The sequence below is a fragment of the Cebus imitator genome, unplaced genomic scaffold (assembly GCF_001604975.1).
Source record: "Cebus imitator isolate Cc_AM_T3 unplaced genomic scaffold, Cebus_imitator-1.0 Scaffold60, whole genome shotgun sequence".
Taxonomy (NCBI): Eukaryota; Metazoa; Chordata; class Mammalia; order Primates; family Cebidae; genus Cebus; species Cebus imitator.
In genome coordinates this window covers 5,106,025-5,127,060 of record NW_016107375.1, presented here as the reverse complement: position 1 = coordinate 5,127,060, position 21,036 = coordinate 5,106,025, and the positions used below count along the sequence as shown (strand labels likewise).

At 46.8% G+C, this 21,036-nt stretch overlaps 1 protein-coding gene across 1 annotated transcript in view; it reads right to left on the bottom strand.

Annotated features, from left to right (window-relative positions):
• Positions 1–21,036, bottom strand: part of LOXHD1 (lipoxygenase homology domains 1) — a 186,254-nt gene that overhangs the window by 72,743 nt on the left and 92,475 nt on the right. Inside the window, exons 18-23 of the mRNA XM_037738984.1 lie at positions 17,508–17,668; positions 14,550–15,027; positions 13,936–14,090; positions 11,868–12,001; positions 2,317–2,480; positions 1,022–1,126 (exon numbers count right to left, since the gene is read on the bottom strand). Coding sequence (XP_037594912.1) covers positions 1,022–1,126; positions 2,317–2,480; positions 11,868–12,001; positions 13,936–14,090; positions 14,550–15,027; positions 17,508–17,668 — 1,197 coding nt within the window. The remainder of the gene's footprint in view (positions 1–1,021; positions 1,127–2,316; positions 2,481–11,867; positions 12,002–13,935; positions 14,091–14,549; positions 15,028–17,507; positions 17,669–21,036) is intronic.

The following is a 21,036-nucleotide window of genomic DNA, read 5'->3' as shown; positions in this document are numbered from 1 at the left end:
AGTGGCTTTGGGAAAACTATATAATGTCTTTGACACTTGGTTTTCCAAAAGTCAAAAAGGAGAGGTGCTCAAGAATATGTTTAACATAGAAAGCCTTCAGTGAATAAAAGCAGTTGCCAAGTCCCATCAATTCCTTTGACCATGGTTCAGGAATGATGGTAATCACATACATTTGTAGGTTATGACCTCATTATTTCGTTATATATTATCTGCTTTATACAGCCTATTACATAATGATGGTAATTACTGTTTATTGAGTACCACTTTGTCCCAAATGTTGTACATGTTTAACTTCATTAGACCTACAACTCTATAAGGCACATACTAATTTTATCCTCATTTTGTAAATAGAGGAAACTAAGGCACAGAGGGGTTAAGCAACTTGCCCAAGGTCACACAGCTAATAAATGGTGGAGTGGAAGTTTGAACCAATCAGCCAAGCTCCAGAGTCCATGCTCTCTACCAGCACATTGTTGTATTATATATGAACACCCCATCGTCAAGGATTAGGTCCATTCATTCTTCAATAATGCTTGGCACTAGGCTCTGGACCTGCAGGATTTTCAGCAAATGTATGATGACTACCTGAGGGACTGACTCCTCTCTAAACTCAACAGAATGGCTGGACGGTGGTGTGAGCAGATGGCTGGACCCAACACTAAACACCACCTTTTCTGAATACCTGGGCAAAGGCTCCTGAACAACTCTACGATGTCTGGAGTGTCTTGTACTGAGAGTACCATGGCTGAATTTCAATGGAAGTTGTGCAAGGTCACTTTGTCCCAGATTGCTATTGGGTAGAATCAGGGTTACCTTCGCCATTAGAAAGAAGAAGAAAGCTGGCTCAGAGAAGAGAAGACATTTTTAGGGAAAAAGGAACTGCCTTTCTCAATGAGGCTAGTTGCTTGCATCTTATTGAGAGAAGAGGCACAATTGAGATTCCCTTAGAAATTTCTGCTAAGTCTTCTGGTCTCCCTGGGGAGGAATGTGGGTGAACCTTGGCCCTGCACTGCTTTCTTACCGGTGTCATCTTGTGTGCCAAAGAGTGTGATGAAGACATTAGCATCTGTGCCTGCATTCTTCTTAATCCCAGTCTTTATGGTCACTGAGAATGTGGTAGATTTATCTGCCAAGAGAAAAGTATAGAGCAATGAGTTATAGATTGTTCCTCTCATGAAAGGTGGAAAGAGGACAGCTACCTCCTCTAGGAGGGCTTCCTTGATTCACTCCCTCTGGCCTTATCACTCCAGTTTTTCTCTTGCCCCTTCAATCCTATATCTGTGAGCCCTGTGATTAGTAATAAGTATGTTTCTATGTTCCTCTTGGCCATTTATAGGAATCATTTTACTTTCAGCATGTGTTGTTCTGCAATCACCATTAGTCTGGAAACTTACAGAGGGTAGAGATATGAGTCTTTCACCTCTGGCTTATACAGGAAGCCCTCAGTAGAGTTGATAGGGTGCTTAGGGGAGTCTTGTGGTGACTTTGAGGGTCAGAGGCTCAGCAGCCAGGAGCTCATTCTGACTCGCCCTGGCTGGGAGGAGTTTTAGGCATGCATATTTTAGAGGAGCATCATAGAACTCTTGGAGGTTACTGTTCATTCCTTCCCTTGAGAAAAATGCACTGAGTACCTATAGGAGAGGACACAAGACTGAATCAGAAGTGGCTACACTCATTTCATTCCACTCCATTTGGTTCCACTCCATTCTACTCCACTTCACTCCATTCCATGTCAATGTATTCCATTCCATTCCAATACATTCCATTCCATTCTACTCCACTTCATCCTACACCATTCCACTCCTTCCATTTCAGTGCATTCCATTCCATTCCAATATATTCCATTTCAACCCATCCCATTCCATTCCAATCCACTCCACTCCATCCACTCCACTCCATTCCATTCCAACCCATCACATTCCATTCCAATCCACTCCACTCCATCCACTCCACTCCATTCCACTCGACTCTATTCCATTCCACTCTACTCCATTCCACTCCATTTCATTCCAATCTATTCCATTCCAATATCCCATTTCAGTCCAATCCACTCCATTCTAATTCATTCAATTTGATTCCAATCCATTCCATTTCATTCCTGCAATAACTCAGTCTTAAGCTGTGTGCTTTATACCTAGCCTTACAATAGCTATGTGAGACTATGCCCCCTTTACAGAATGAGAAGGAAATACAATAGATTGTCAAAAGGGGAAGAGCCCAGAGCCCACAGGGGAGGAAAGGAAGATGGATACTTAGGGTTGAAGAGGCAGAGGGGAGCGGTGCTGGGGAAAAGAAATCAGCTCTAGTTTAGGAAACCTTTCTGCTCCAGGGCCAGGTTGTCGAGGGGGTTGTTGTCACCGCCTCGCACACCCTCCTCGCTCTGTGGCAGCACATAGGACTCATCCACTGGCAACAGCTCCCTGGACAGCTGGCCATCATCCTCCTCCACTGCCAGCCAACGTTGGCATGGAAAGTAGTACCTGCGGGGGTGGATAGGGAAAGATTGGAATGTCCTCTTAGAAAGGTCTTGTCCATTATGAGCTGAGAATGAGAAGCCCTCCATGGCATCCCAAACTCTCCCCTGTCTGCCCCTGACAGCATTATCCTGCTGCTCTACCTATCCTGGGAATCGCTCCTTTAGTTATTTGCCTGGGGTAGAGAACAAACATGAGGACATTGTCTCCAGACACCCCACTGAAAATGGTTGTGTGATCTGCCTGGAGCACACAGAGCCTCAATCAGGATCACATTGGAAGGAAGTATCTAGAAGGAAAGGGACATATGGGGACTGTTCCAACCCTTTCTGGAATGAATCTACTAGCCAGGGCTACTTCGGTAGAGAGGGTTGTACATAGTAGGTGCACAATATGTAAGTGTTGGACTAATGATTTTAATGGAATGAACCAATTACATATGCTTTTGGAAGGTACAAAGAGTGTGGCTGAGGAGCTGGCCAGGAAAGGGAGGTCCAAGTCAGACTCCTCAGCGTGGAGGTAACACCTAGCACAAAGGAGGTACTTAGAGTGAAGGTAGGGCCAGGGATGGGAAGCAGAGTGGGGTAATTAAGGACTCTCCCCTGGGTCATACTGTCCAGTTTAAATTCTGGCTCTACCAGTAATAGCTGTGCAACCTTGAGTAAACATCCTTATCTGTCTTAGGGTTGCCAGATGTAGTCAATAAAATTACAAAATCCCTATTAAATTTGGATTTTAGATAAACAGTGAATAATGTTTTAAGTGTGTTCTATCTAATATTTGGGTCATGCTTATATGAAAACATTATTCATTGCTTATCTGAAATTCAAATTTAACTGGCAACCTTATTCTGTACCTTAGTGTACTATTCTGTAAAATAAGCATAATATTGCCTATTTCATAGGGTGTTGTAAGGACAACATGTGTTGACCCTAAAAAGTGCTTATAAAAATGTCTGACTCAGCGTAGGCTTTCAGTAAGCACTGCTGCTGCTGTTGTTGCTCTTGTGACTTCCCTTCCCTTTCATTCTCCTTGGCCTATGCCTGGGATCTCTGGATGCTGTGGTCTGGGCAGCTCCTCTCTGGCCACTAAGCTCTCAGAACATCACAAAGGGTCTGAGAATTCAATCTATATCAAGTTGGGGCCATTCTACCCTCTTTATGCTCCTTTCCTACCCCTGCCCTGAGGCAATGAAGACTCTAGGAAAATGTGGGACTCAGACAGAGATGGGACCTTCGCCTGCACTGCCCCCACCTCTCCAGACTTGGAAGTCCCATCTCTGTCGAAGTCTTGAGAGGTGGGTGCAGTGCAGGCCAAAGGTCCCATCTCTGTCTGAGTCCCACACTTTCCTAGAGTCTTCATTGCCTCCAAGTATCAAAATTTCAGAGGAGCAGAACCACAGAGTGAGATCTCAGTCAATGGGCTCAGATGGGGTGGGGAGGGGGGCAATGTTATATTGATGGTTGGATTTAAAGGAGCTCAAGTGTGTTGAGCTCCTTTAAATGGGCAATATGAACTAAACTACCATTAAATTAGTGTTTAAGAGAAAAATGCATACTGTTCTGCTTCTTAGTCTTTAAATGTATGAATAGGAAAGTTAACATTTTATCCAATCAAATAACTTATGAATAAACAGGCTATAGCTAAATTATGGCCAATTAAGGAAGAGAGACAGAAATAAAGAAAGAGGTGAGGTCAGGGCAGAGGTGGAGACAGAGTATGTAGGAAGTTGGTGGAGGACAAGAACAGAGGGAGAGACACACACAAAGAAAGAGCCAGGGAGAGAAAAAAGTCAAAGAGATAGAAAGAAAAGGTATAAGCCCTCCTATGCACACAAAGAGAAAATGCACACGGAGTCTGGATTTCATGAAGCGAAATCTCCATTGTCCCTGAGATACTTGCATCATGATGTAAAGCCCCTCAGCACACTCACTGCAGACAGCAGCATGTCTCCTCTCAGAACTGCTCATCGTACAGACAGAACCAAAGCAGGAGCCAGGTCTGGCCTGAGTGCTGGGCGTTTGGCTTCTATCCCCACAGTGCCAAAAAGCACACATGAAGATTCAGGATGCCAGGCCTACTGACACCTGCCTCTTCCTCCTACAGGAATACATCCTGCTCAGCCAGGCTTCTAGATACTGGAGAGGGGAGCAGGTAGGGGATTCCTCATGAACAAAGGAGATGAGAGGAGTGCAGGTGTGCTGAGCCAGATAAACTCAACACACTGCTAAATGAAGATGATGGAAGGAAAGAGTAAGGGCTTCAGTAAGCAGGAGTTGAACCAAAAGCTTGAAACTGTTAAAAGTATAAACTCCACTTGAAAGTAAAAAAATTGAATAAGGCAATTGCAAAATTGAGTGCTGTACAATATAAATAATTTCATATGGAATTTTCCATTTTAGGTATAAGCTGAAATCTGTACAACATCTGAGTAAATCCTGGCAGAGTGGTGTAATGACAAAAGCATGGGTCTGGAACTCAGGAACTCTGGATTTGTTTCCCTCCTCTGCCCCTAACAAATTGTGAGACCCTAGGGACTGAACTGTATCACCCAGAAGGCTGAAAGGGCTTTTCTGTCTCAACATTCTAGGAATTCTAGGATCCCTGGAGGAATGGGAGATTCTAGAGGACAACTTTTTGTAAGATAAAATTAAGAGAAAATATTTTAACAAGTTTTTGTTCAACCCTTTTTGGAAATCCCACCCAACATATTTGCCACATGTAAAAACATTCAAGAATAGCATCTGTCTTTAACTTTAAGGGTCTTATAGGACCTCCCAGGCCATCAACTAAAACATAAATATTTGTTTTAGGGCTGGGAACAGAGGTAGAGAAAACATAGAATATCACATCAAATGTGAATGAAACCCAGGACACTAAACATATTCCCAGCTTTTCTGGCATTTGCTATGTTGTCTTTGAAAGTGAGTACATTAGACTTTGTTGCAAATCTTAAAAAAAAAATGCAGCTAGTTAGAGTATCGAAAGAAAAAGGAAAGTAGCAAAATTTCATTTAATCAACAAGCCAATAGATGTGAACAGGGTGACAAAGTGGCAGAGCCAATGATTAAATGACTTAACAAAGATGCGCTAATTCAATACAACATACTCCCAAATATCCCACCATCTCTGTCATGTATTCTGAAACCCCAACATTAGAGGCTCAGAGCTTTGGACGCTGAAGAACCCTGAATTTTTAGGTTGTTAATATACTTGGAATCCCTGGGCTGTAAGGGATTTTTAAGAGACAGTGTGTGATTCGTCATCACTTTTCCTCTATAAGGATGATCACAGAAGCATATGTTGAGGAAAAGCTTCCAACAACAAGGGTCCCTGAGTGAACATGCTGAGCAAAGTCTCCTGATATCCTGCATCAGACATATAGTATAAGTGAGGAATAAATTTTTGTTGTGTTAGATCACTGACATTTCAGGCCAGTTTGTTACTTAGCAGAACCTAGCCTATTCTGACTGATACAACTTGAGCATTATTCTGAAAAAAATGGTAATTGAAGTGATAAAAATGGAAGAGGTTGTTCAGGGAGTACATTTGTCTGTTTCCCCTACTGAGAAAACTATGACCCATGAATGCAGAGTCTGCTTACTCATTGTGGTATCCACAGCCCCTGGCACACAAGGCACTCATAAATATCAATAGAATTGAAAGGCATTGTCTCCTTTGGGGGTAAACCTTTCTCATTCCCTTCCTCAAAATTCCCGAGATAACTCCTAGGTTTCTTAGTTAACCACCACTATTTCCTTGAAGATGCACTTTCTTTATTCTAGCATCCTTTTGCCTAAGCTGGTGCCAAACCTTAGACTCCAGGAATTGTCTGAGCAGCACAGAGGAAGGAAGAAAAGACTAGCCTCTTAATCTAAATGTGATATCACTATTAACACAAAAATTAATCTAGGGCCTTTTTAAACTGTCATTTTTTTTTTCAGAGTGGCCAAGGAGCAGAGCCTCTTAGGCTAGAGAAGGCAGGAGGAGTTCAAACATAAAATTTTCCAGCTTCACAATCTTGTAAAAAGCCTGGACCAGAGTAGTCCTTTAACAAAGGGACGTGAGGCTGTGTGCAGAGCCCAGATTGACCCAAGGGAGACCTCAGATCCTAGGACACCTATTCAAATCCATCTAAAAACGTGGTATGTACATACAATGGAACATTATTCAGTCCTAAAAAGGAAGTCCTGTCACATGCTACAACATGGATGTAGCTTGAAGATATCATGCTAAGTGAAACAAGCCAGACACAAAAGACAAATCTGTAGGGTTTCATTTATATGAGGTCCCTCAAGTACTCAAAGCCATAGGGACAAAAAGTAGAACGGTGGTTACCAGGGGCTGGAGGGAGGTGGACAAGGGGAGTAATTGTTTGATGAGTATAGTTTCTGTTATGCAAGATTTAAAAAATCTGGAGATCTAAGACATAACAATGTGAATATATTTAACACTATCGAACGGTACACTTAAAAATGGCTAAGGTAATAAATTTTATGTTATACGTTTTCTAACACAAGTTTAAAAAAAATCGAACTCACTTGAGCAGGCAGGAAAAAAAACCAAACAAACAAAAAAATGTCATTCACAGTCCAGAGCTACAAACCAGCATGAAACAGGCTTTCCCATATAACCTTGATTTTTGCCAGCCCGAGAGTCCTATAAAGGACCTCAAATATCTTCCATTTAGAAACAAGAGCATTCTCTTTTTGGCAACTGAATTGCAGATCAATAAACCTGCATGCCCCAGCCCCCTCCCTCCCTGTGTTTTCACAATCAGACTCCTCTGCTTTCCACAACCTCTGAGGTCAGGAGGGCTAGGAGCGGTTCTGCTGAGACCTAGACTGCTATCCCCCACCTGGACAGCACAGCCCCTGGGCCTCCCTCGGTGACTTCGCAGGGGGTGGAAGCCTCCATGGCTTCATATCCTCTCCCAGTCATCCCTTCTGCTCAGGCCAGCATCTCTCACCAGTGCCTGACCCCAGCTGGCATTCTCCTGCTTCTGTCTTCCTCTCTGCGAAATCCAGCCAACCAAAAGCCTGGATGCATTCTCAAGCTCCTCAGCATGGCTTTGGATGCCCTCATCTGTTCCTCTCCAGCCTCCCTTTCCATTTTTTTCCTGCTTCCCACCCCTTCATGTCCCTTATGCACCACACAAATAGAATTACTCATTCCTTTCTGTGTGTGCCCCTTAATTGTCCAGTTCATGCCACCTGCATCACATTTTTTCAGCCACTTCTAATGTTCTTTGTTCCAAGCACCAAACATTCAAGGCTAATGTTCATGAAGGCCTGTCTCAGATGCCAACTCACCCCAAAGATGCACCCATCCATGACTCCCTCCTCTCCCTGAGGTCACCCCTGAGACAATCACCATTGTCACTGTGCCTTATAGTCACCTGTGTTTTATCTCCTTCACCTGGGTGTTAGCTCCTTAAGAATAATCCCACACATTCCCACAGACTTTCTCAGCTGTCAAGCCACTTTTCAATGTTAACTAATTGGACTCTTATTGCCAAGGGGAAAGAACCACTGCTGTGTTGCACTGGGATGGGGCAGGGTGCTGGGCCCCTACACACATTTTCTGTCTAGTCCTCATTATGATTTCCTGGGTGAGGTTTGTTATGCCCATGGTATGGATGGAAGGCCTGAGGCTCAGAGGAGTCAAGGGCCTTTCCCAAGGCCACATAGGAATGGAAGAGAAAGTACCTGAACCTAAATCATCAGACTCCTAGACCATCACAGTTCCTTTATTCAAAGACAGAGTCATATCTGCGCAGCTATTTAACCCCCAGCACTTAGCACGGCATGGGTTTGTCGAATTGATGAATGAATCAACATATCAACCATCATTTTTATTCATTAGTTTAATAAGTATTTATGGTATGCCTGTGGTAGGCCAGGCACTCTTCTAGGTACCGGGGTGAACACAGCAGTAAATAAAACAGATGAGGTCATTAACAACACGGAACTTACCTTCTATTGTGGAGAGATGAGCAGTGCCTAAATACACCCACTTATTGTAGGTCAGATGTTAAGCCGATATAAAGAAAAATAAACAGAGAAAGAAATGAGGGGAAGGGGGATGGGGATAGGCTTCCCTCACTGAAGAGGTGACATATGAGCAGAGACCTGCCTGAAGAAAGCATGACAGAGAGCCAGCTAGGGAGTGTGAATAGCAAATGCAAAGGCTTGAGGTGGAACCATGTCTGCTGGGTTGAAAGAACAGCAAGGAGTGAGCAAGGGGGGACCAGAAAAGAGAGATGAGGAGCATGAAGCAGACCTGCAGGCCAAGCAGGCCACCAAATGTGCGCTGGCTTTGACTCTGAGTGAGCAGAAGCTTTTGCAGGATTTGGAGCGGAGGAGTGGTGTGATCCTGGTCACTGGGCTCTGTAGGCAATAAAAGGGCCTTGGGGAAGTGGGCGCAGGTCCAGAGGCTTTGACCAGGGGCTGGGGATGGTGAAGAGAGAGGGAATGTGGTCTGACTCATGCTCTTCTGATGGAAGGGCCAATAAGTTCTGTCAATGGACTGGGGACAAGGCGTGAGTGGCAGAGAGGCGTCCAAGAGGTCCAGTATGCATGGAGGCTGTTGATTGGACATGTCAACAGTGAGGGAGATGTCAGTGCTCTCAAATCCTTTTGGCTGCAAAGGCCTTTTTCCTGAGCTCATAAAGGTCATGGAGAGCCTGGGGAAGGCCCTAGGTATTTTCAGAAAAGGTGGTGTCTCTCCAAGAAAGGGAAGATTCACTATTCTGATTCGGTTTCTTCTGAACTTCTATAATTTTTTTTCTAGTTCCCACAGTAGGCTTTGCTGCTCTTGGCTTGAAGATCGTTAAGGCTGGCTCGTCACAGATCCCTGATAGACTGCTACTTCTACAGCAAAGGAAGCAAAGGACTGTAAACTAGCCACACCAACAGAAAGGGATGGGGAGGGAAGAGGAGGAGATGAGGGCAGGGGAGAGTGGAGGAAGGAAGAAGAGAAAGGGAGGGGGAAAAGAGGAGTAATGAGAAGATTCTATTCACAAGAGCAATAAAATATAATATACCTGGGCATAAACTTAACAAGAATGTGTAGCAGCTATGTGTAGGAAATTGTAAAGCATTAAGGAGGTTCATAAACAGCTGGATAAATGGAAGGTATACCAGGGGGTAGCACTTATTCTAAATATGCAATTCTCTACACATACACTTAATGGCATAACAATCAAAATTCCAAGAGGATTTTTTTTTCAAATCACTTAATGTCTTGATTTGAAAAAGGCAAGAATAGCTAATATTTTTAAAGAGTAATGAAGGAAGACAAGTACTGACAGGCATTACAATAGATTATAAAGCTGTAATAATTTTTAAATTGTTGGGCTATCCCAGAAATGCCAAATCAGTGGCAGAGAATTACTAACCCTGATGGAGAGGCAAGGGGAAGCTGGGATGTTCACTTTTGTCCCCAGCCTCATGGTTCTGCGGCACTTTTTCCTTTCCAAGCTTAAATGCCTTAGATTTTCAGAACATTTTCAGCCATCTAGGCTGCCATCATGAAGCCCATTTATCGGAAGAGGAAACAAAAGCCCATAAAGATGGCATGACTTGTCCAAGGTGACCTGATGAGTTTCTGGCAGAGGTCCGACCCCAGGTCAGGACCCTGGCTCCCAGTCACGGGGCTGTCACAATGACCTCACAAAAAACCAGGACACTGGGCTATCTGTGAGCTGTGGCTCAGTGTTCCCTTGGGCTGGCGGGACAGGGTGGGGTGGGAGATGGGAGAACCCTGTCAACCCCTGCCCTGCACAGAGGGGAGCCCGAAGAGGCTGTGGGCTGGGAAGTTGATTTAAGGCCACAAATACTTGTTGATGAGGTGTCCACTAAATTCTAGGCACTGGCAGGTCTTCAGCAGCCCCAAAGCCCACTCAGGATCATGTATGCTTTCTTCTTTGTCCCGCTCCACTCATACAAGGGGACTTCTCTTCTCTCTCTTCTTCCTGGGCCCCTTACACCCAAGGGGCAATGTGACCTAATGGAAAACATGTCCGATTTAACATGGACAGTCTGGAGTTCTGGTCCTGGCCGTGGCACTGACTGATTCTGGGGCTGTGGCTTCACCTCCTTGGGGTGTGGACCTGTGGGAAGACACTCTTTTCCCAGCCCAGCTCACATGGCAGCTGTGAGCCTCCAGCAGGGGTCAGCAAACTACGGCCTTCAGGCCCCATCGGGCCTACCCTGCTTGTGGCCATCCACAAGCTATGCGTGGATTTACATTTTTAAATGGCTGGAAGAAAAATCTAAGGAAGGATAACATTTTTTGACTCATGAAAATTATATGAATTTCAAATTTCAGTGTCCATAGGTTTTATTAGACACTGAAATTTGAAATTCATATAATTTTCACGTCAAAATGACACAGCCATGCCCAATCATTTAGGCATCATCTATGACTGCTTTTGTGTTACACCAGCAAGGCTGTCATTCCAGAGACCACAGCCCACAAACCCTAAAATATTTACTGTCTGGTCTTTACACAAAGTGTCTGCTGACCCCTGGTATAGAATATTAAAAGAATTGTACTGGAAGTTGATTTATACATGGAGAGGCTTGTGGGTGAGCTGTGCGTGGGCCTGGAGACTGGGCCAAGGAGGGTCTGACAGGGATTGCAAATCCTGTCTCTCTGAACTGATGGATCTCAAGAGTTGCTGGTCTGGGGGATCTACTGGATTATCATCTCACAAGATAGGTGATACTGGGGGCTACCAAGGAGAAAAGAGGGAGAAAGGCAATACCCATCCAACCTGCAATGTGAGTAAACCTGCTCCAGTAGCCATGAGAGGCTACACAGCCAGCCCGCCCTCACCCTCAGATGTTACCCGGCCCACCCTCAGCATCAGGCATCACAGCCGGCCCACCCTCATTCTCAGATGTTGCCCAGTCCACCTTTACTTTGCGATGTCACAGCCAGTCCACCCTCACCCTCCAATGTCACGGCCAGCCCAACTTCACCCTCAGGCATTACCAGCTCACTCTCAGCCTCAGATATCACCCCCCGCCCACCCTCACCCTCATACCCACCCACCCTCATTCTCAGATGTCACCCAGTCCACTCCCACCCTCCAGGGTCACAGCCGGCCCACCCTCACCCTCAGGCGTCACCCAGCTCACCCTCAGCCTCAGACAACACCCCAGCCCACCTTCACCCTCATACTCACCCACCCTCATTCTCAGGTGTCACCCAGTCCACCCTTACTTTTCAATGTCACAGCCAGTCCACCTCACCCTCAGGTGTCACCCAGCCCACCCTCACCCCTGACGTCACAGCCGGCCCACCCCCTATCTTCTTCCAGGACTACCTCAGTGGCAGACATGGCCTCCCTCAGAGCAGCGCCCCTTCCTGCCCCCCCCCACTCACGTGATCTCATTGTTCATGTCAGTGATGTCTATTCTGTCCAGGAACCAGCCTGCTCTGTTGCCTGTGTTGTCGTGGCGAATCCGAATCTTGGTCAGGGCCCCCAGGTCAATGGCATAGATGGTGAAGGTATCTGTCTGGAAAGGGCCAGGGAACACTCAGTGGGGTAAGACCCACCCTTGCCAACCTGGCCATCAGCTCCACCCTCCCAAGGACCAGGGCAGCCAGAGGCCGACGGTGAGACCCAAAGCAACCAAGCGTGGGGATGATGGAGAATGTCGCTCATTAGCCTGGTGTTTGGTCTGCACGATTGTTTCTCTAACTCGTCCCTGCCAGGGGATCTTCTCACTCTCATTATGTCCAGGAAGGTGGAAGGAGGACAGAAGAGTGACCTTGAGAGAGGCAGAAGAGAAGATAGGTTGGCTGGCTGGATGCCTACATTTGTGGGGAGTGTTTGCATAGGCGAAGGGGTGCACTGAGATCCTCTGCTATGTGTGCACCTGTGTGCATAATCTGCTTCAATCACATATTTGTATTAAGTACCTGCTATGAGCTGGTGCTGTGCAAATCAAAAGTGACTGTCAGGAATTGAAGACAGATTTGCTCACCATTCAGGTGCAAAGAGGGCATGTGGACCACACCGTGTGAATGTACACAACTGCTCTGTGCACTGGAGGAAGCAGTCCATGCCAGGGGGTCTTCTTGGATATCATTTTTTTGACTATTAATTTTGAAAAAGATGCAAAATCTACAAAAAGCTTTCAGAAATAGTATGATGAAAGTTCATATGCCTTTGTTTAGTTTCTGCACTTATTTGTAACATTTGCTTTCTCACTCCTTGTCATCTCTTGCTCTCTCTCTCTTGCTCTTTCTGCTTTTCTAAATCATTTGAAAGTAAGTAGTATATACCATGATTCTTTATCCCTAAATTCTTCAACATGGATTTCCTAAGAACAAGATTATCATATAATCACACAATAATTATCCAATTCAGAAAACTTAACATCGACATAATGCTATTATCTAACATACAGTCCATGTTCAAAGTTTACCAATTGTACCAGTTATGTGGTCCTCTATAGAAATTTTTTCCCAATCCAGAAATATATGGCTATAATTTTTAAAGGAAAACACTTAAATAAACTATATTCTCAAGTCATGGGAGAGATTCTTTAAAGAAAAAGCAGGGAGCCCCTGAAATAAATCAAGGAATCAAGCAATCAAGCAATGAGCCCAGAAATACGTTAATGAATCTAGTTCATTTTTTAAAAATCTGTGTTAATGAGAGAACTTGGCTTTGGGGTAGAGGCAGGAATAGGAAGGGTGAGATAAGAGATAGTTTTCTAGCCAGGGGATGTTGTAAAATCTTGAAGGACAAGACTGAATGATCAATGCTTTTCCCACTACACCTGGAAGAGTAAGGAATGTGCATTTTTTTTCACGAATTCCCACTGCATTAGGATATAGGTCTGGCTTCTCAGCCTGTCTTTTAAGCCTCTCATGGCCCCACCCACCCCATACCCTAAATTGGCCTTATCCAAGCTTATCCACTCAGGCTCAGTGCTGACCACAGCTCAGCTAGAAGACTCACTGTCCCAAACTGGCCTTCCCCATTTCCACCTCCATATCTTTGCTCATGCAGTTCCATCTTCTGAGAATATCGTCCACTGTCATCTTTCTATGTCTACACCATACTCATCTGCCAAGACCCAGTTTAAGTTGTTCCTTCCCCCTAGCTTTCCCCAAGACACTATCTTGCGGCAAGGGCTTCCTCTTGAACCCGTCTCCCCTACTGAGTGCCCCAGCATCTGCCACTCAACACCATTCTCTGTTCCTGTGGGTCAGCTGGCCTATGGGTTCCATGTGCTGAGACGCTGCCTGCAATTCTCTTATAACCCACCCCACCCCAAAGTATCAGTGTTACAGAAGAGGTACTGCCATGAAACCTGGTGGTATGAACAAGCCACACCACTAGACACAGCAGCCATTGTGCTGGGATGGGCTGCCATGGGAATCTCAGAGGCCACCACACTCACAGCACCCACCCAGGGGCCAGAGGCCCTCACCCTACCTGCCCCTGCTCAAATTTGTTGGACTTGTCTGACTTCTTCAGGGGTCGTTCGCCCGTGTCCCCATACTCCTCCCCGTAGATGGTTAGGTAGACGTTGGCATCAGTGCCGGCCTTGGGGACATTCCCTGTGATCACCTGGACCTCATAGATGTTGGCTGGAGACACAGAAAGATGCAGCGTGGAGGGCCCCAGGCCTTGAGGTGGATGGATCTGAGGCACAACCTCTCAGATCCAGCCAGATCCCGGAGCAGGAGGGATCTTCAGATGCGTCTACACTAACCTGGAATTAAACTGCCCCTCCTCCCAACCCAGGACTCCTTCACCATGGAGCCAGCAGGCAGCCCTCCCTCCTCATGTCCCCCCAGTTAGTTGTATTGAGCCACATCATGGCTCCTCCCAAAGTCATTGATTCCCCCTGAGAACCTGAGGGCAAGGGCCATGCTTATCCCCAAACAGCAGTGTCGATGGTGGCATTTCACATGCAGGTCAAGAGAGCTATTTGGGAACCATGATGGATGCCCATCTATTTGGCTTCCATGTGAGGGGATCTAGGCCCCCTGCCCCCATGGGCCCCCTTTAGGGGAACTGTCTGACCCCTGACCCCTGCTGCTTACGCTCAGGACCCGGTTTGCCAGCCGGCACCAGCTCCACAACAAGTTCGTTGTCCTCCTTGCCCCGGGCCAGCCAGCGATGGGCTTCGAACTTGTGCTGCTCAATCACCTCCCGCATCCCTGGCCCAAACTCCTCCTCTTCCTCCTCCTCCTCCTCCTCAGTCTCCTCCTCTTCCTCCTCTTCCGAGGACTCCTCTGATGAGGACGACTCCTCCTCCTCCCCCTCGTCCTCTTCATCGCTGCCCTTCCTCTTCTTCTTCTTCTTCCTCTGCAGCTTGGCCTTCAGCCGCTCCTTCTTGAGCAGCTGCCGCAGCCTGTCCTTCTCCTTCTTCTTCCGGGCCTCCTCCTCTGGTGTGAGGTCCACCTCCCGCACCACCAGGTGCCGCAGCCACACAGTGTCCACAAACCAGCTGGGCCCAAAGCCCTCGCCCGTATGCCCAAGCCGGAGCTTGTAGACCTCGCCCACATCGGCTGCCTCCAGCTGTTTAAAAGAGCAGTGGCTGTGGTGGCCCCAGTGTCCCCCCTGCCTCCCCCAAAGAGCCAGGTGCAGGGCCTGTTTGCTGAGCTGCAGAATGGAGAGGGCTGGGGCCTCTGTGCTCAGACCCTTCCACCAGCTCCCTCTCTCCAGCCACACCTGTGCTGGTTCCACTGGGATCACCTGGCCCCATCCTCCAACCAAGTTTATTTCTTCCGGCCTCTGTGGTGATCAAGGTGGTCTCCCTCTTCTTCTCTCTTAAACACACATGTGTGTACACACACACACACACACACACACACACACCCCACTCATTCCTGTGATTTCTATGCCCATATCATGGCTCACACAGCCCCCTTACTTGTCCTGCCTTTATCCCTTCCTCTACTTGTAGCTACAATCTATTCATTCAGGTTCCTGTGTTTCATTACTTTTATTTTAACTTTGTGCTCCTGTGTTCTCTTTACAAAAATTTTCAGTGTCAACCATATATAAAAACAAAAGTGCTCCTTTTCAAAAACAAAAATTTCACCCACACCCACAGAGGCCCAAGCTCCCTCGTCTCCCAACCCTGAGCACATGGCCTCAGCCTGACTGTCCCCTCCCCAAGAGCACAGAAGTGTCCCAGGGCTTAGCTCTGGTGCGGGTCTGGCCTGGATGCCCTCTTCATCCTCACAAGCTGGTCTCTGCCCTCATGATGATGAGTTCCCTAAGGGCAGAGACCATCATTTTCAGTCTCTCCCAGGATGGGCATAGCACACAACTGGCTCAAAGGGCAGTGTTGATGGCGTCATCCACTCTAGATCATGAGACCTGAGTTCTTCCTGAACCCCAGGCTCTGAGGAAGGACCCACATTGAGGTGGGGTCTGGCCTGTCCCCTGCAGCATTCAGGGGAGGGCTCACATGGGGGTTGTTGCTATTAGAGTCCTCCCAGGCTTCCTGATGCTGATGAGCCCCTGTCTGGGGTTTGACCCTTCTCAAATCCTGGTCCCACCAGTTCTTCCACTGAGTCCCAGGGCAAACTGAGGCCAAGGCTGTCCCATGAGTTCCACAGTGTCCTACAATTCAAGTCTAGACCTACATGAGAATTCAGGCCTTCTGACCTCCTGTTCATGAGTCCACAATGCAGCCAACCCACCTTTGCCCGAAAATCGCCAGTCATGATAGAGCCCAGGGCCCCTGGGAGAGCAGCATTTATCCTTCTCAGATACTTAGGGGACAGGCTCTGGACCTGGTAAGTCACTTCTTCAGCACAATAGCTCTCCTCTTAAGCGTTTCCCAGGTGACAGCACACCTGCAATCAACCTTCCCAAGGAGGCCAGCTTGCTGCACCCCTGGCCTCCCTCACATCTGTCTGCCCAGCTGTGCCTTCACCCACCACCACATCCAGTGAATTGGCATCCAGAAGACATGCTACCCAGTTCCATCTCCATATCTGGGCACTCCTTCCCAAGTGCATTCTCTGATATTGACGCTTGATCATTACCGGAACTGTGAAGCCAGCCGGGCAGGTATTATAAAGCTGGATTTTAACTGATGAGGGAGTGGAGGCTCGGAGAGCTAAAATACTTAGAGAGCTAAAATACTCAGCAGTGTATGAGGGCATCTGATTCAATTAGGCTCCCTCCATCTTGGATGTTCCAGACACTTGTGACCATTTTCCAGGCCCCAGTTCAGCCAGGACCATCTTTCCTGGGCACTGGGCAAGGACTCTCTGCTGAAGGTAAGGTACTCCTGGCATGCAGAAACACAGAGTACCCAGCATAAACATACGGCATGTACACATACATCTGCACATGCACACACACTCACATCTGCAATAAAACATTTATGTTTCCCCACAGGATGCCACCCTTGCACCCTCCTCTCTTGCCAACAATATGCTCACATTCTCATCTCTTTTTTCCTTCTATCGAAAGACTTGGAAAGGAAGAAAGGAGACCTGGGACACGCAGGAAACAGCTGCAAAATTCCAAGTCTCCCAGTGTCCTGGCTGGGAAGCATTTCCCTCTCATCAGGCTTCAGAGAACTGTAGACTCAGAGGCCACAGCGCTAGGAATGAGTGGGGGAACCACAGCCTTGGTGCCATCTTTTGCCAGATTCCAATCACCCGCCCCCATGGTTCTCAGGATCAGCAGCATGTTAGTATCCCTGGAGGAGCTTTTAAAAGTACCCCCAGAAAATATATCCCATCCCCAGAGGTTCTGATTTGCCTGGTGTGGGGTGTGCACCAGGCAGCACTTTTTTCCTGAAGCTCCCCATGTGATTGTAACATGAGCGTGGGGTGGAAACCACTGATCTAGTCCAATCCCTTTATTTCAGGCTGAAAGCTTAAGTCTGGAGAGAGGAAGCGTTTTCCACCCAGCTGGAGGGAGGCAGCCCATTCTCAGGTGAGTGTTGACCGAGGAAATTAGCATACCCAGGGAAGCAGCTTGGTGTCCACTGGGCCTACTATTGGCACCGCCCGCTCCTTTCCCCCACATACCTGGAATGTGTCCTTGGACGCCCGTTCGAAAACTTTTGAGCGGCTGGAGAGGAAGAGCACTTCTGTCTTGCCTTTCTCTCCATAGACCTGCATGTAGACTCGGGCACTGGTGCCTGCGCCACCCACGTCTCCCGTCCAAATCTCAACCTCATAGTGGACCACTGTGCGGGCACATGCAGGAGAAATGGAACACTTAGTAACAATAACAATGACAATGATAGCAACCAAACAAACACTTTACGAGCTTGTTCCACATGCCTGGCGCTTCGCAGCCGTTCACTTACCTAATCCTCACCTCAACACCCCGAGTAAGGACAATCATTCCCATTTTGCAGGTAAGCAAACTGAGGCTTAGAGGAGAAGAGGTGGTGGAAATGCCAAATGTAAGCAATCAGACACATATCCCAGTCATCCCCTGCACCACACGTGCCAGGAAGGAGGCGGAGTCATATACCAGCTGGTGAGCCCTGCCGTGTGCCTGCCTGCTGTGGTTTGCGTGTTTGTCCTCTCCAAAACTCATGCTGAAATGTCATTGCCATTGTAACTATATTATGAAGTGGGACCTTTGAGAAGTGATGAGGCAACCCCCCAAAAAATTCTTATGTTGAAGCACTAACCCCAGTACCTCAGAATGTAACTATGTCTGGAGATAAGAGTCTTTAGAGAGGTGACTGGTTTAAATGACACCCCCAAGGGCAGGTCCTAATCCAAGCTGACTGGTGTCCTTGTAAAAAAAGGAAGTTGTGGCACACAGAGAGACACCAGGGATGCAGAGAGACCAGGTGAGTCCACAGTGACAAGGCAGCTCTAGCACAGTAACGCAGAGGGGTGAGCACAGAGAGAGCGATCCATCGAAAAAGGAGACTGACTCCAGAAAAAAACCCAGTGCAGTAACACAGAGAGCGGTGGGCACAGAGAGGGCGATACACTGAAAAAGGAGACTTATTCCAGAAAAAACAAAAAGCTCTACAAAAGATGAAAAGCAATTATCATAAGGTAGGTGACTCAGCCATGAATATTGACATAGTTATAATAATATAAAAATTGAACACTGATTTAGGTGTATTGAAGGCTGGAAGGAGAGAGAGAGAGAGAGAGAGGGAGAGAGAGAGAGAGAGGGGGAGAGAGAATGTGTGTGTGTGTGCATGTATGCGTGCAGGCACATGAGGGCCGATACAAGTGACTGTGTATGTTAAAAGAGCTAAATCCTCATCTTCCATAGTAGGAAGTTAATAGATAATGTCTAAGACTGTAAAATTTAAAAACTGAGGCCAGGCACAGTGGCTCAGGCCTGTAATTCCACTGCTTTGGGAGGCTGAGGCAGGATTGCTTAAGGTCAGGAGTTCAAGACCAGCCTGGGCAATACAGCAAGATGCCCATCTCTACAAAAATAAAATAAAAATAAAAATTCATGGCTATGGTGGCATGTGCCTATAGTCCCAGCTACTCAAGAGGCTGAGGCAGGGGGATTGCTTGAGCCCAGGAGCCAAGGCTGCAATGAGCTATGATTGTATCACTGCACTCCAGCCTAAGTGCCAGAGAAACATCCTGTCTCTAAAAAATAAACACATAAAAATTTATAGGTATACTGTGTAAAAATACAGAGCTAAATTTTAGAGGAAATATCTAAAGTTGTTACCATTGAAGAAAAGCGGTGGGGTAGGGGGAAGATGTAGGTAAGGGAACTATTGCTTTTTTATCTTTATCTTCTTGATGAGTATCTATACTACTCTGATGGAATTCCAGTGTTAATTTATAAAACAAAGGAAGGAGTTAATTCTCACACTGGCAGGTGCCATTTCAAACCATGTGTATGTAACACAGCTCTAAAGGAACTTGCAGCTTGGCTGGGGAGAGTAAACGTACACACGAAAAGGCGTTCAAAGAGTTCTGGGAGTGGGAAAAGTGATTTTATGCTGGGGTTCCCTCTCAGGGAAGCTGCTGTGGACCTGAGCCTTGGGAAGTTGCTTTCAGGGCAGATGTAAAAATGCAGAGGTGAGGGCTGGGCATGGTGGCTCATGCCTGTAATGCTAGCACTTTGGTAGGCCAAGGCAGGTGGATCACTTGGGGTCAAGAGTTCGAGACCAGCCTGGCCAACATGGAGAAATCCCATCTCTACTAAAAATACAAAAATTGTCCAGGCAGGGTGGCACACATCTGTAATCCCAGCTACTCAGGAGGCTGAGGCAGGAGAATCGCTTGAACCTGGGAGGTGGAGGTTGCAGTGATCCAAGATTGTGCCACTGCACTCCAGCCTGGGTGACAGAGTGAGATTCTGTCTTAAAAAAAAAAAAAAGGTCAGGCGCGGTGGCTCACACCTGTAATCCCAGCACTTTGGGAGGCCAAGGTGGGTGGATCACAAGGTCAAGAGATCGAGATCATCCTGGCGACATGGTGAAACCCCGTCTCTACTAAAAATAGAAAAAAATTATTTGGGCTTGGTGGTGCATGCCTGTAAATCCCAGCTACTTGGAGAATCACTTGAACCTGGGAGGTGAAGGTTGTAGTGAGCTGAGATCATACCACTGCACTCCAGCCTGGTTACAAAGTGAGACTCCATCTAAAAAAAAAATGCAGAGGTGAGAAGGGACATTCTCTGTGCCAGGCTTTGGTCTCACTGTCTTCCTCCCCAGAAATGTCGCTATCCTATCCAAAAAGGCCCTTCCCCCACACCATTGCTAACCCTTTATCCTGTTTCATGTTCCTCCCGGCTCTCCGTGGGCATTATCTTATTGTTCATCTCCCCTGTGGAATATAAAGCCTGTGAGAGCAAGGGTTTTGTTCATTTTGCTCACAGCTGCCTCCACAAAGCTCAGAGCAGTGCTGGCAGAGGGAAACCCTCAATAGAGAGTCATTCCTCAGTATCTGCGGGGACTGGTTCCAGAACCCTCAAGCATACCCAAATCCAAGGATGCTCAAGTCCCTCATATAAAATGGCATAGCATTTGCATATAACCTACACACATCCTCCTGTACACTTTAAATATCTCTAGGTTACTTATAAAACCTAATATAATATAAACGCTATGTAAATAGTTGTTATACTGCACTGTTAGGGAATACTGATAAGGAAAAAAGTCTGTATATGTTCAGTACAGATGCAATTTTTTTTCCAAATGTTTTTGATCCTTGGTTGAATCCACTGATGTGGAACTCACAGATGTGGAGGGCTGACTGTGTATTTTCTAAAAATAAGTGAATGAATAAACAGTTTTATCTCCTCAGACAGTCTTCATCTCAGAAGACATGATCTAGGTCTCAAATTCCTATACAGGGTTGAGAGTGTGTATTTCCTAATAAAGTCCTTTGCTGCCTTTATTCCAGAAAACAGTGTTTCATCCATTGGGTCCTCAGTTTCCTCATCTATAAAATGAGCCCTTCCTCCCTCCCAGAACCATGGTGCCAGAGGCAGTGGGAGCCCCCATTTTCTCCCTGCAGGACCCCATCAGCCGCACTTGTCAGCAAGACCCACATTGCCCCATGGTCCCTCCTCCTTCCCCTCAGCCCCGTCCCCCGTGGGAACAATGGC